Below are 15,129 nucleotides of genomic sequence, written 5' to 3'. Positions count from 1 at the left end.
AGCATAATTTGTGTATCAGCTCCAAAATGTAATGGGTTCTTCTTTGGCCAATGCTACACCCATCCAGTGAGTTTCATGAAAACGGGCCAATAGATTTTCCGTAATCCTGCTGACAGACAAACCGAGCCTAAAATATAACCTCCTTGGCGAAAGGTAAAAATACAATACAATGATATAAGTAATATAACTCATATATGTTACTACTTCTTAAACTACTACTCCCATAGTTATACCTTTTAAACCTTCTTATCTAACCTAACCTGCAAAAATAATTGACGGCATGAAAGCGGTTTCAGTGAACTTCCTCTGTGGAAGTCCTTTAGACACTTCTTTTCACTGCCAGTCAAACTCCCCTTCACTTGTTCTTCTTTCTCACTTGCTCTGTCACTTGTCCGCTGTATAACCCTCTCAGACTCTAAAGACCTGCTCTGTGGAGGTCCTGGCTACGCTTCAGAGCATCGCTGCATGAGAGGCATATGATGACACAAGGCCTGAGTCATGTGAAATTGTCATCAGAGCGCACTAACTCGCCTGGCACTGTCCAGACAGACCCCCCGCCAGGAGAACTCTTACTGCCTCTGGGGCCACAGTAGGACAGGACACCGGCACGACACGCAGACACACACACAATGTCACCCTCATCAGAAACACTTTGAGATAAATGCAGCCTGTGTGGTGGTGATTTAAATGCCTGTAAACAAAAGGCCTTAAAGTCTAAACCTCCCCCAAGTGCTCCACTAAGATGTTTCCCTGAGCAACAGTACAGAAGTGAACTTGATCATAACTTTACTTCTTGAAGTAGACGTTATCCTCTTCCCAGAACCAGGTGTAGGTCAGGTTGCCAGGATACGCCTCCGCTTGGCAGGTGAAGAGTGCATTCTGGGATATGTTTACGGTGACGTTTTCTGGTGGAGAGACGATGTATGGCGGCCCTAAGAGAAACAGAAACAAGTGGCTTAGTTTGTTAAAGACTATTGTTTAACCCTTTAAAGCTGCAATCACTGTTTTTTGGGACATAAGCTTTAAACAGAAGCTTATTTACACATTTAGCAAACATGGAGCCACATCACCATTCATTCAGAGTCATGTTTCTGGCCACCTGATCCAATATCCCAAATCCAATATTTACTTTATTTAAACTCTGTTTTGGAAAATATCTGTCTCTTTAGGTTCTTAATGCTCCTCCGCCCTATGTTCACCAGCTAGTGGCTAACTGTGTCCGTCTGGCGTTAGGCAGCGTACAGTTGGGTTAAGAGCATTTTCCATGATAACAGCTGATGCTGCTGGGAGCATTGGCAGTGAACTAAAACAGTGAAGCTTCGAGTTGTAAATTCAAAACATTGAGCTGAAAGACACTGCAGAGTCTGGTACTAATTATCTGAGTGACCCTGTTTAAAAATGTAGCTCCTACAAGTCTGCATATATTCGTCTCCATTTAAAGTAAATTAAAAAACGTTTTCTTCCCACATCTGCTTTTATGAGCAATGTTTAAAACCCAATAAATAAACATTTTTACATATAACATAAGCGTACAACATTTAAAAGATGAATACATAGAATTAAAAAAAACTTAATGGCCTTATAAAAATAAAATGTATTATTATTATTAAGTCATATTATGAAGTGCATTCTTCATAAAACTACCTGTACTTTCGGTACATAATATATCTGAAACTGAAGTATCACCCTGGATTTACCTCATCACTGACTGTACTTTCATTTAGAACATGTATGAAATAATCATTTCAACAAATATACAATGGAATAACATTAAATTTTACCGTATTGACGGTTGACTTTAACAGAGCGACGGTAGAGAAGGTCGCTGAAGGGATGAAAAATTATATTAAATCCTAAAAAACATATTGAACCATATGCAGACCTACTCTGCTTCTACTGGGATTGTGGACTTTTTTGTTTCAGGAAGAGAGTGAGAAAGAGCACACACTATGTGTTATTTACAATATATCACCACAGTCTGATGTAAAATACAGTGAGCAGGCAGCTACTGTAACCTTAATCGTTGTCAGTGCTGGAGCCTTTGCATGCTTCACATTGTAACCTTTTCCTCCCCGAGGTGCTCCAGGTTTGCTCTTAACTCTCAATAAAACCGCAGAAGCCATGAAAGGTAAGCTGTCTGTTATGAGTGGGCCCAGATACAAGCCTCCTGGTTATTTTCCTCTCAACGTGCACAGCTTTAATGCATCAGGTGGGACTGCTGACGGCACTGTGCGGGTGTCTCACATAACAATTAAAAACAGATCACGGGAGTGAGAATCATGACTCCTCAGATGTCTGCTTGTTATTGCTCTGAGTCTTAATCATACCCCGCATTTTCCTGCCAAACTCAACTCCAGTGCAAACATTTTATTTTTTGTGGTTTTCTTATTATATCTAACTGTAGATTTCTACAATGTTACTTCAGTTTCATTAACTGAAAAAGGTTTTATGAGGTAAAACACAGTTGTGTAACATATAACACACACTACTGACATTATTTTAGGTTATTATTGCATGGTACATGGCAAATGTTGTCACTCTGTGTCTCAATTTTGTGGAAGATCCAAAACAAAATATCCTTCCCCGCAGAGACTCATTAACAATCAATCATTCACAACCAGCTTGTTTGATGGAAATCATTTCTGATTTCTGTTAAACGTTTGAAAGAAATCCCATTGTTTTAACAGTTCAAAATGTCTGTCCACATGGGACGAATCCTCAGCAACATCTTAAATTAAAGAAAAAAAGAATCGCTGAATAGATAAGTCGATTAAGCATCAAAAAACAACTTTATCTTACATTTTGACTCTTATTTTCAAAATTCTACAAGAAAAATGTAATACTGCAACTTTATTGACTCTTTCTCCCATAATGTCAGAACTTTATAGTCGTAATAATTGTATTATTTTATTCTTGTAAAATTACAACTTGATTTTGGAAATATTCTAAAAATGTTCTGGGAATATTTTATATAATAATCATTTATATATAATCAAATATTTGTTGTACAGTCAAGGTATCCTTCTCCTTGCTTTACCACATTGCTGACAATGGTTGAATACAGCAAGAACTACCAAGTGAAGACATTTTACAAATCCATCTTATGATTTATTACACTAGGTTTGGTCTCAGCTCAACAAAATAACTTCTTCGTTTTGATTACGGGGCTGTTGTTTGGTCTGCTTTACATTGCCAGGTGTTCCTCTGTGCAGAAGGTGTAGATGTAGTATTGTCCTGTTTTAAAATGACGGAGGCCTCTCACATGGAATGCAAGAAGTCCACTGCTGCAGTGTGTTGTGATTGAAAGAAGGGTATCGTAGTATTAGTGGCTCCGCTGGAGGCCTGCAGACTATATGCAGTTGCATCACACGCACCACTGGTTATACTATCCACTGTGTTACAACACAATGATTTTTTAATGCGTGTTTGCAGTGAGTGTGCACATGCATTGACTATACTGGGCACAAAGAGGAGAGTAATTATTCTGCTCTGTTTGCACCTATAGAAGTCAAGTATTAAAATAGACCTTACGCTAACTCGACCGTAAAAGCAAGATGCTCAGTTGCTTGTAAAATACACAGTGTTAACTCCCGGCTGTATCAGGAGGCTGAGAAAGAGAGAGAAAGCACTGGAGGCTGGTATCACAACCATCTATCTGATCTGTGTCTAGCAGAGAGCCTAGTTAATGGACCGGAGACAGACAGTGACGCTCTCACAGACAGATCCTGTTGTACACACATGCACACACACAAGCCCCAGACTGAGCTATTGACTGACTGATACAGACTCAGAAGGTATGTTACATACATCAGTGCACAGGAGAGTTGCACTGCTTTGCTTTTAAATGCTACTGCAGTAAATGCCTTCAAGTATAAATTATAAAACTACTTTAGTGATGCAAATGCATTATTTGGCCGGAGGTATAAAAGAGGAAACCTTTTTTTTTTCATTTTAAAATCTCGTGATCCATGCAAATAGGTTTGTCAACAACTTCTGAATAAACCTATATGCAGGCGCCTTGCTACCGTACTGTGTGCTTTGTTTATGGATACAGTACCTTGAACCAGCAGACGGGTTGTGTGGAGCACTTCTCCCTGGTCACTGTAGGCTCGACACGTGTACGCCCCTCTGTCATCTCTAGTGATGCCAAGGATGGTCACACTGCCATCATGTAACTGTGGTGACACGCAGGACAAATAGATGAACATCCAAACTCTGATACAAAACATTCAAATAATGTGACAAACAGCAAGTTTCAGGTCGTTGTCAAAGACATTGGTAGAGGAAATATTCAGATTAAAAGTCCAACGATTAGTCGATTGACAGAAAATTCATCTGCAACATTTTTGGTAATCAAATAATTGTTTAGTGATGAAATACACTTATTCCAGCTCCTCAAATGTAAATATTTGCTTGATTTCTTCAGCTGATAGTAAATTGAATGCTTTTGCTGTTGGTCCGACATAATAAGCAACATTACTACATCATTTTGGACTCTGGGAAAATTATAATAAAGAAATAATCAGTAATCGAGAAAGAAACTGGCCAGATTAATCGATCATTAAAATTATGGTTCGTCGCAGCTATAACTTATTTTACTCAAGTAAAAGTACAAATACCACACTGTAGGCAAAAGCCCTGCATTGAACAGTACATAACAAGAACATGTACTTAAGAGTAAAAGTACATAATACAGAAGATTTGCCATTTTGAGAGTTATACTATTACACAGTATGTCATTTCATTATTCTTACTGATGCCTTCATTTACTGTCGGTTCAGGTGAAGCTGCCTTTCTAATCACATTTTATAGGTCTGCATCTCATGATGATTTTCATTATCAGCTGATATGTTTTCTTTATTACGCAATTAATTGTTCAGTCAGTCAAATGTCAGAACATAGTGAGAAATGCAAATCACGATGTCCTAGAGCCCAAATGATTAAGTTTAGAGTCTAGTTTACTGTGATTTTTAAATGACCAAAGTGATTCAACATTTATCAAAATAGATGCATTATTATTAATGTTTTGTGGATTTATAAATCAACATTTAAACACTGATAGGCAGTTTAATCTAAAACAACAGGTTGTATAAACTTTCTTAATGCTTTGTATTTAAAGTCTTAATAAAATTGGAGCAAAAAGTAATTTATTTTATTTTAATGTGTCATAAAACAGTACAAATACCATACATTTGTAATTTTGAAGTAAGTTTGTGGTGACACTCGACTCAACTACAGAAAACACATAAAATACTTTGTATGAACGTCATGAATGTGTCATGCTTTAATTAAATTCAGATCTGATTCTGCATGTTGTAACCTTGGAAATATCCAACTCCATGTTGCTGCGCGTCCCCGTGTGTAGCCACTGATGAGAACCAATAAGTGGTGAAGAAACACATTAACCAAAGCTAATAGAAAAACCTCATAAATTATGCAACAGGTTGCGAGAGACTCTGTCCATTCAAGTCACACACACAGCTGTAGTCTGTCCATTCATGCAGCTGAGGGGGAATCTGCTACGCCTGCAGAATTATTCCTATTCATCTGTCTTTCAAATGTTTTATAGCCGAGAGATGCTGCTGGTAGATCAACACGTGCAACATTTAACTTATGTCAGTCTGTTGGCAAACTGTGTCATCACCATCACAAGATAACACTTTGTGCATCACTGCTGTGTAACATACGACACGTGTGGCGTGTTGAGAGCGTGAGAGGAGTGTAAACTAAACACTGATGTGTTGTGAAGCATTGATTTGAGGCTTGGAAAGCAGTTTGTATTGATTAAAAAAAGTTGGAAGAGATTAAAATTGATTAAAATTGTGTTTATTTTAATTACGTGCTGGCAGTGACTACTGTCTGGCTGATTTGGCATGTTTTTCTGTTCCTTCACATTCCAGTAACTTTTACTGAGCTGCTGTCATTTAAAGCTCATGTTATGCCATGTTAAGGATAAATGTCACTCGCTGAGATATCGTTTGTTTTGTTACTATTGACTCTTTTATAGAACTCATACATGTAGAAGGGAGTGAAAAGGTCAAATGTAAAAGGTGTTCAGACAGAAAGCTTAGCGAATGTTTGCCTCAGCTTGAAAACCAACTGGAAGCGAACAAATTGCATCACTCACGAGCAAACATTGTGTAAGCAACTTGCATTTTCACTGACAATTTTCGTGATGTGTCAAGTAATACTTTGCTTTTGATTATATCTGTAATTCTTGAGGCCTGAGATCCATGGATCTTTCCTTTCCCCTCTCCTCTCTGTATGTTTGAAAGACGATTCAGCTCCGAGATACGTGCAAACTTCCTGCTCAAGTCACGTCAGGTTGCGCCGCCCTGGGAGCGTTTGCATAATGGCATATTTTTCCATTAACTTTGCAATCATGGCTCCTTTAAAATTCACCTCGCCTTCTCTCTGAACCCACAGTTGATTTTTTTTCAATCCTGGGATTTCCTGTTGCATTGAATCCATCAACATCAAATAATTACACTCCTGCAGTACAGACAGCACATGCAGCAGTGATTGTAGAAGACTACCACTAACAGTAAACTTAACAGGTCCTGATCATATGCAACGGTTATCTGTCCACTACGATACTTTCAGCTGTACTCAATCCAAGGTGAAGGGAAGGAGATTAAAGAAAAGGAGGAGGAGGAGGAGGAGGAGGAGGAGATGAGGGGGGAAATGAGGACAGAGGAGAGAAGAAGCGGCGGATAAGATGAGGCATGAGATGAAGGCAGAATCTCAATTTGTGTTACACTTCACTGACACATTCAGAGAGACTGATATTGGTTTCTGAAACAGCAGGAGGTTGCTGTTGCTTTCTGAGAGCACTTTGAGGAAGAACCTTATAATCCCACCTCGGGTTCTATCCTCTCCTGCACAACTGTTTTGTTAAGTATCTTTGTTTTATGGCTCTTTTGTCCGCGCAAATAAATAAAGTAATAAAGTAAAGTAAAGAGAGGAGGATGAGGATTCCTCCTCCTCTCTAACCCTGTCTGTTACATTCCTGCCTTTCTCTATGACGTCTCCATGGATCTGATCATGTGGGTGAGCAAATTTACCCTCAAACACACACACTTTCTCCTCTCATCACAAGAACAAGCTTTCCCAAGTTTGAGGATTGTATACATACACTGAGCAGCTAAATAGATGACGACAGCTCTGCTTTGTATATTTTCTCAGTGTATAAAGGCGGAGCTAGTGAAGTACGGCATTTGGCTCTCACTTGCAATTTTCATTTTTAGTCTAACACTCATATTAGGACTAATGTAATATTGATGCGGGAAAAGGGGATTAATAATGCATCAGAATGTTGTCTAATCATTTACTGAGGAGATGGTGTTAAAAAGAGGTGACTGGAGGGAGAGAAAAAGAGGGGAAATGAACGAGTAAAGGAAGAAGAGGCCCTTAACAGACACTCCCGTATGCTCCTGTCACTTCCTGTGTCACACAGGCAGCTGGAAAGAGTTGATAGCAGCAGACTGCAATATCAGTGACATATGAGAAGTTGAAGGCATGCAGAAAAAGGAAGGAGGCATCCACCTTTCAAAAAAGCTTCAAAACAAGTACAATCAATGCTCTTGTACTTGTTATACATAATCAATAACCTGCTATTTCTGCAAATTTTCTGTTTTCCTTGAACTCCCTCGTCTACTTCTAATTCTTACTTTTGCAAGAATGCCAATCGCCAGAGTCTCAATTTCAACTTGCATACTTGCACTCTCTCCGGCTACACATGTAGGTGGATGGAGTACTTGTGGTTATATAATGAGAGCAAGAGCTCCTCCACTCGAGAACAAGTGACATTTGCACCTTTTATTCAAGTTGCAAGTCATCCTGTGTCTGTGATGCATCATCGTCTGCTGAAGTTGTTGGTGTTTCTGAGTCACATCTAATGAAACGATGTGTTAAATGTCTTTGATTCTGTGCGACTGACGCCACCTGATGTTTTATTATTGAAGGTTTATGTAATTTGAGACATTTTGCTGCTGTCAAACAACACTGAGGCTGTGCCAGAAATATCTTGTCATGATATCAGACTGTCTTCTTTTGGTAGTTTATCCACAGGAATACAAATCGTGCATCACCAGACAATGAAGAGGTTCTCGGAAATGTGAGGTGAGCATCCAGTCTTAACGCGATTCAAGGTTTAGTTTTACAGAGAAGCAGGAAGAGCCTGTCTGACAGTGTTGCTGCTTCTTTCATTGACGGTCATTGTTAAGCAGTGAAAGGCCTGCAACTTTCAACTTGTCAACTAAAATCAATGCAATAAATACTCTAATTAAGAATGTCTTAACTATTCACTAACTACAATTTTCATTGTTTTTTAACCTACGACATATCAACAAAAGCTGGTATCACAAAACAACGGGATCTTTTTGCTGCACAACAACAGAACAAACTGATATTAGCGAGTGAGACATAGTCCATAACATACTTCCAGTACAGATGGACTCAGCGGATTACACCATCTGTGCACAAACCTGCTTCTATATTTGTACACAATCATAATTAAGAATTATTAGAATTAGTCATCAGTCTTACCGAATATTTTGCGTTGGTTGCGAGCTCCTCCCCCTCCCTCAGCCAGCTGATGATTGGTTTTGGATTTCCCTGGGCAGAGCAGCTAAGCACAGTGCTTCCCCCTTCCTTCGCCTCCACATACTGTGGCGGCGTTGCTGTAAATGAAGGTGGGGCTGTGGAGAAAGTGAAAACAGAAATCATTACAACATTTCAACAATAATCATGAAACTGCATTAAAGTGTCCCGTCTGTTCTTCCGTTTGAGATAATGTCTCTGTTTTCATACGGAGCTTTACACATCAGTGTCGATCGGTCCACCACTTTGGTCCAGACTGAAATACCTCAACAACTATTGGATGGATTTCCATAAAACTTCGTTCAGACATTCTTGGTCCCCAGAGGATGAATCCTAATGACTTTGACGAATCCTTAACTGTTTATCTAGAAGCAGCATCAGGTCAAAACTATAATGCCTATTACTATGGTTTATAAATTAATACCTGCAAAACAAATCACATTCCCATCAGCCTCAGCATGCTGACACGCTTCACTAAGATGATGACAATGCTAAACATTATACCTGCTTAATATCAGCATGTTAGCATTGTGAGCATGTTAGCGTCAAAGAGCTGTTAGCATGGTTGTAGACTTAATCTTGATAAAGTTAACAAACCCTTTTTCTATGTTCCTCTGCTAAAATGGGTACAAATATTGATACATATGATTTATTTCTTACTTAATTAACACGTTTTAACAAAAGACTGTGTCATAAAAACTGCAGATACAAAAGGATTTACTAGGCTCAGGAAGCTCTGGGAAAGTTAACACATATAAAACTTCAAGTGTTTGAAATATAAAACACAAACAACAATAGTTAGGTGTCTTGTTAATATTTATACAGTCTTTTTATGAGTCGTCTATGAGAAAAATGCTTATTTTGGGCCACAGGTGATTTTCTGTTGCAGTACCATTGTTAGCCAGTGGGACAAAGTGGCAGCAAAGCTGACCGGCACTCTTATCACATGCATGATTCTGGCCCACAGAAGTTGATCACAAGCTTGATGCCATGGTGCCATTTAGTCTTAAAAACATAAAGAACCCACTTAGCAGCATCACTGGATTCCCACCTGATGTTTCTGAGCTTCACTAACAGCCACAAGGGAGCTCGTCCCCACCTACAGTACTGCAGGCCAATACACTGTAGTCTCCTCCGCCAGCTGCTTTCAGTGTTTCAACATAATATTTTGATTATAAATAGTGGCACAGTGTTTAGTTAAAGAGAAAAAAGGCACTGCTATACAAGTGGGTCACCGCTTTGCCGCTGGGAGTGCTGCCATGCTTCAGACTGCACACAAGCACCTGGCATGGAGTAAACAAATCGCCCAATTAGCACGTTTAGACATCTGCCTGTCCATACTGCCCTCTCACTCTCTAACGCTCATTACATTAGACGATACAGTAGATTAATGGAGATAAAAGGCATGACTAGTTTGTGTATCGCTTGCTCATGTAGTTAACGGGTCAACAGCTACATTAAACGGATCATGATGCATCATTATCCACAGGCAACCTGCTTCACTATGATTTTGTGCTTTTATCTGAAGATACTTTATTGATTGTCGGTGGTAGATTTGACCAAAATAAATGTTAAAGTCCTGCTCTCATTTTGGTTTTCTTTATAGTTTTCACTTAATAGTTTACTTTGTCTTCATTTAGTTTGTTGACTAAATTGGGAGGATTGGGATTTATACTTATATACTATATAGATTTCTTTGTTGGTTAATTTATAAAATATTTACACTAATTGTCCTTTTTTATTAATAGTTTGGTTGGTAATGTTTTTCTTTGTGTTACCCCTTTTTAAAAAGAATGTCTAATCAGCCATTATACGTATATATGTTCCCCTCTGTGGTCAGGTTAGTCTGTTCATTTCTTTTCAGTAAAGTTATTAAAGCATGAGTTTAGTTCTGTTTTGATGACCCCCAGAACTTTGTTGAATATTTTGTAAATAGTTAGTTTCCTTTATGGGTAAATAAAACCCTCTTTTAGGGAATCTATCTGAGACTCATCATGCCTGCCAGCCCGGTTTCTCACAGGCCTAAAGAGGTAAAAGTCTTTCACAAATAAAGATTAGAGAAAAGCCTAAAAAATAAATCCAAGCTTATGCAGCAGAACACATTAATTGTCTCCCAATAATCACTGCCCGGCCTCTTGTAAAGACCCGACACTTAGGGTGGAAACCACTGGCCTGTACTACAAAGTTGTAAATAAAGTAGTTAAAAACTAGCTCCACCTCTAACAGCTACGACTGTAAAATACTACTTTTAAGACATTTAAGTGAAGTTGGCAAATGGACTTGCGATACTAAGAGTATTACATAGTGGTATTGGTATTTTTACTTAACTAAAGTACATTGAATCCAAATTCAGTTTTTTCTCCATGGATTAAGCATCATTTGACAGGAAATATGTGGCACACGTGGTGGTGACAACTGCAGGTACATTGGTCAACCTGGGAGTTTGTTTCCCAGCGTCAGGTACAGCTCGTCACACAGAAAGTGTCACCTTGGCTGAGAAACCTGGGAGTTGCTCTGCAAAAAAAGTATTGTGTTCTCACCGTACTTACTGCAGCTATTCATCAATTATATACATTACACGACGCCTGAAGATCCTGCAGTCCCACTGTTCTTCTGTGTAGACCACACAGCTCATCAGTAGGTGACCTCGATGCTACAATAAGACGCATGGTTCGGCCTGCTCTTTGAACGCGTACATTCGCAAGTTATTTGCTCACGAACTCAAGAGTGGGTCTGCATCATTGTATTCCCTCGCTTGGTTTTTCTTTTCTTGTCTCTGCTCCTAAGAGGATACGGCTACATAGAGTACACATTTTTAATTGATTTCACATCATGAGCCTTAAACGTGTAACTTGCGATTCAGTGTAGAGAGAAGAAAGACGCCCTCAAGGACACTTTTCTCCCTCTTCTAACGTCTGCATACCCAAAGTACTCCGAACAATCTGGAATATAATATTTTGTAATTAGGAAAATAAAAACGACGCACTTCCTCACTGCCACACTCATATCTTACCTCTCCTATATGGTGGGATTAGACTACACAATAGCTGTGTTTGGAGATGGTCACCATATCACATTAGGCGATGATTATAGAGCCATCGGACATGGAAGATTACACATCCAACCAATGGATGGATGGCAGAAATATATATTTATAGTATATATAATATATTTGAATGGATATATATTTTTGGCTGACATTTGGGCCCATATGAGCAATTTGGGGATGAATGTGAAAAAATGTCCACTTAAATCTACATCTTTGGATCTCATATCTGCCTGAGGATGATTGTTCACATGGGCTCCATTTGTAGCCACAATGGGCCCATTAGTGACTGACGAGGACAGACACACATGGATTATATGGAGTTGGTGGACAAATGAGTTGGCATTTGGGCCCCAGTTGGGTCAACCAAATGGGTCCTAAATGCCAGCTCATCACTAACCAGGACAGGGTTTTTCTTATGTTTCAGTGTAGAAGGTTAACTTAAAATCATGTGAAAATGCTGGAGCGTTGATGTATTTTACATCCCTAAAACGCTTGCTGAGCGCTTGAAAGAGAAGGGAAGGACAGGGGAGACAAGATAAGAGAGAGAGAGAGAGAGAGAGAGAGAGAGAGAGAGAGAGAGAGAGAGAGAGAGAGAGAGAGAGAGAGAGAGAGACCTTAGTGTCTTTTTCGGGCACAAGGCCTTGCCATCTGACACCTGCCACTGAGTGGGCACAAATTCCCCTGTCCGCTTGGCAGGAAGTTAAGGCCAGCAGCAACAGGAACTCAAAGGAGGAGTGTATGCAAATACCAACAGCCAAAGGAAATGGGTGCCCTTGGTGTCTGTGTGTGGAGGCCAGACGAAAATGGCACCTGCTTCCCTCACAGACACCCATTTAGATGACAACAGTAGCATAAAGTCTTCATATGAATTCCCTTTTTGAATATTTGTACTGTGGAACAACTGCTGCTTTTGGTGTCTCCATGAATGTCTGTGTTGAGACCCATAATAACTAAATATTTGTACCAGTTAAACACGTCTAATCCAAGTATGTAGTGCATGCTTACTGTATCTCTACGGCTAGACACACAAGGTCATGTGAAACGGCATCACTTAACATGCCAAACATAATATGACATTCAGGAATATTAATTATTAGTTCTGCTACAGCCCAAAGAGCTCAGTTTCTGTTGAAAAGCCTGACAGGAGAGCAGAGTAGCAGAAGAGGGAGGGAGCAGTTGAAGTTAAGAGTGAATACTGATGAGGAAAGCTACAGAGATGCAGTATGCCTACACAACAAGACATTGATACACACACACAAATACACACACACACACAAACGCGCGCGCGCGCAAGCCCGCATACTCCCACAGACGTTCCCAAACTCCAAACATCACGAGAGTGTGCAGGTGACGGCAGAGTGCGACAGATTCACTCTTCAACTACAACTTCAACAGGCAGACAGAGATCTCATTTAGCTGCATACAAACACACACAGTGAGACGCTCTCACGTCAATGTTAATGTAACGCGCCGCACACAGCGCAGAAAGTCATTTGCAGTGTGTGTGGTGTGCTAACACACAAACACACAAAAGAAAACATTATGTTCTGCATTGATAATAACCATTTATACACATCAGCATTTTTCATTCCAAAGTGATTATGCCGTGCACCAGACTTTGTAAATGGTTCTTTACACAGTATTTCGCATACAGTGCATTGTTATCATTATTCAAATACGAGAATTGTCATCCATTGTAAAACATATGCATGATCAAATCGAATATGCATGAGTTTTGCACGCCGCCAAAAATATACATGTGAATGAGTTTGACAGTTTTCTCGCAAAGTCTCTCTCTAACAACACAGAGGATTACAGCGCTCTGAAGTTAGAGACCTGTGAAGATTTATTAACACAAGAAAATCACCTCTTTTTGCTTGAACAATTTCTGCATGTTTGGCAAATATTCACCCACTCATATTAACCGGTTGTAGAAAAGCCAACTAATAAATGCAAGAACTAAAATGAGACATACTGTACTACATGCAATTTCTGCATTTACTTTTACTGCATCTTCACTGTAAAACATATGAAACAGCTTATATCCGTCTAAAAGGCATTCTTCACATGAAACAGATACAGGGCTTAAAAATAAAAGACACAAAGGCGTCGTTGTCTCTGTAGTCTCTGGCGCTCTGCAACAATGTGAAGACACACTTCACATAGGATTCTCTAAGCCACTGGGGTATTCCTGGGAAATGCAAAGGTGCAGATTTATTTTCCGCCTGGTCATCAGTTTGATAGCTCTCAGACTATCACGGACGATCCCTGCCGGAACCGCCTTAAACAGGCCGCAATCAATTCTCCTCTAACCAGCCTCTCATCCCTTTTTTACACCAGGGCCTTTTGAGACGAAGCTGCAGGAATGATCTAAAAACAGTGTTTATTGGTCACTAGTTCAAATGTGTCACCAGCAGATAACTGGACCAGTGAGTCGAGAACCAGACCGACTAAACGGCTGCTTGTAGGGCTGCAATTTATGATTAATTCATCTATATCTTTTATTTTATTTCACCAGAAACATTTGTGACAATTATAAAGACATTTCCTCAAGGTGTTCTTGAGATATCGCATTCACAAGAATGGGACGGACAACGCGTGTCCAACTATTTGTACATTTAAATATTTAAAGCAAATGGTATTAAAATAATTATCTATATACATATTGTTTTTTATATAATGTCAGGAAATAGTGAAAAATGTTTCCTTTTGTCAAACTGACAGTCCAAAATGAGCAAATGTTCAAATATGAAAAGACTACTCATTTCAGCTATAGTAGTTTGAAACTTTAAAGAAGTATAGTACTTCTTCGTGACATACTAAAACCAAATAAAAAATAAATCAAGGTTATAACTATAACAAAATAAAGATGTTAAATGCAAAAATAATTAGTGTTGCTGTTCAAAAACAAAAACTCCACACTGAAAAGAAGCTTAAATTTGTAAACATTTACAGTATCTACTGAACATATTTATGCAGATGAATTGTGTCATGATTGATGTGATTACCTTGACTACTATTATCTGCACTTGTACTTTTGACCTTGAGGGGTTCGTGGCAAAAAATGTCCTCTAGAGATCATGATATTTTAACATATGGAGCTTAAGTGTGTGTATATTATTAATATTTTCTTTCACAGAGCCAGGTAAGGACAGGTGACTCACCGTTGACTGTGAGGTGTACCCAGCTGCCATTGTGGAAGGTGTCGTACTGTTGCTCCAGCATCAGGACCCTGCACTCGTACCAACCCTGGTCCTCGGAGCGCACAGGGTCAATCTGTAGGGAGGCCTTCCCATGCAGAGAGGCTCTACCTGAAGACAGAAAGGGATACAACATTTCTTTTTTTTTAAACACTTCATTTGAATTATTCCGCTTTTCTAAACACCTGCATGCTCTTTTTCAGCGAGGGTAGTCTCCATTTAAAGCTCCACCTTGTAGCTTAGCGTCTTACAGCATGAAACATATTTATGATGCACTGG

General features: G+C 39.3%; 1 protein-coding gene across 3 annotated transcripts in view; it reads right to left on the bottom strand.

Annotated features, from left to right (window-relative positions):
- Positions 1 to 15,129, bottom strand: part of igsf9ba (immunoglobulin superfamily, member 9Ba) — a 61,571-nt gene that overhangs the window by 24,162 nt on the left and 22,280 nt on the right. For all 3 annotated transcript variants that reach the window (XM_029446327.1, XM_029446328.1, XM_029446329.1), the window contains exons 3-6: positions 14,815 to 14,961; positions 8,548 to 8,699; positions 4,058 to 4,175; positions 791 to 932 (exon numbers count right to left, since the gene is read on the bottom strand). In XM_029446327.1, coding sequence (XP_029302187.1) covers positions 791 to 932; positions 4,058 to 4,175; positions 8,548 to 8,699; positions 14,815 to 14,961 — 559 coding nt within the window. The remainder of the gene's footprint in view (positions 1 to 790; positions 933 to 4,057; positions 4,176 to 8,547; positions 8,700 to 14,814; positions 14,962 to 15,129) is intronic.

This window comes from Cottoperca gobio, chromosome 13 (genome assembly GCF_900634415.1).
Source record: "Cottoperca gobio chromosome 13, fCotGob3.1, whole genome shotgun sequence".
NCBI lineage: Eukaryota > Metazoa > Chordata > Actinopteri > Perciformes > Bovichtidae > Cottoperca > Cottoperca gobio.
The sequence above is the reverse complement of the archived record's forward strand: the minus strand, read 5'-3'. Positions and strand labels throughout refer to the sequence as shown.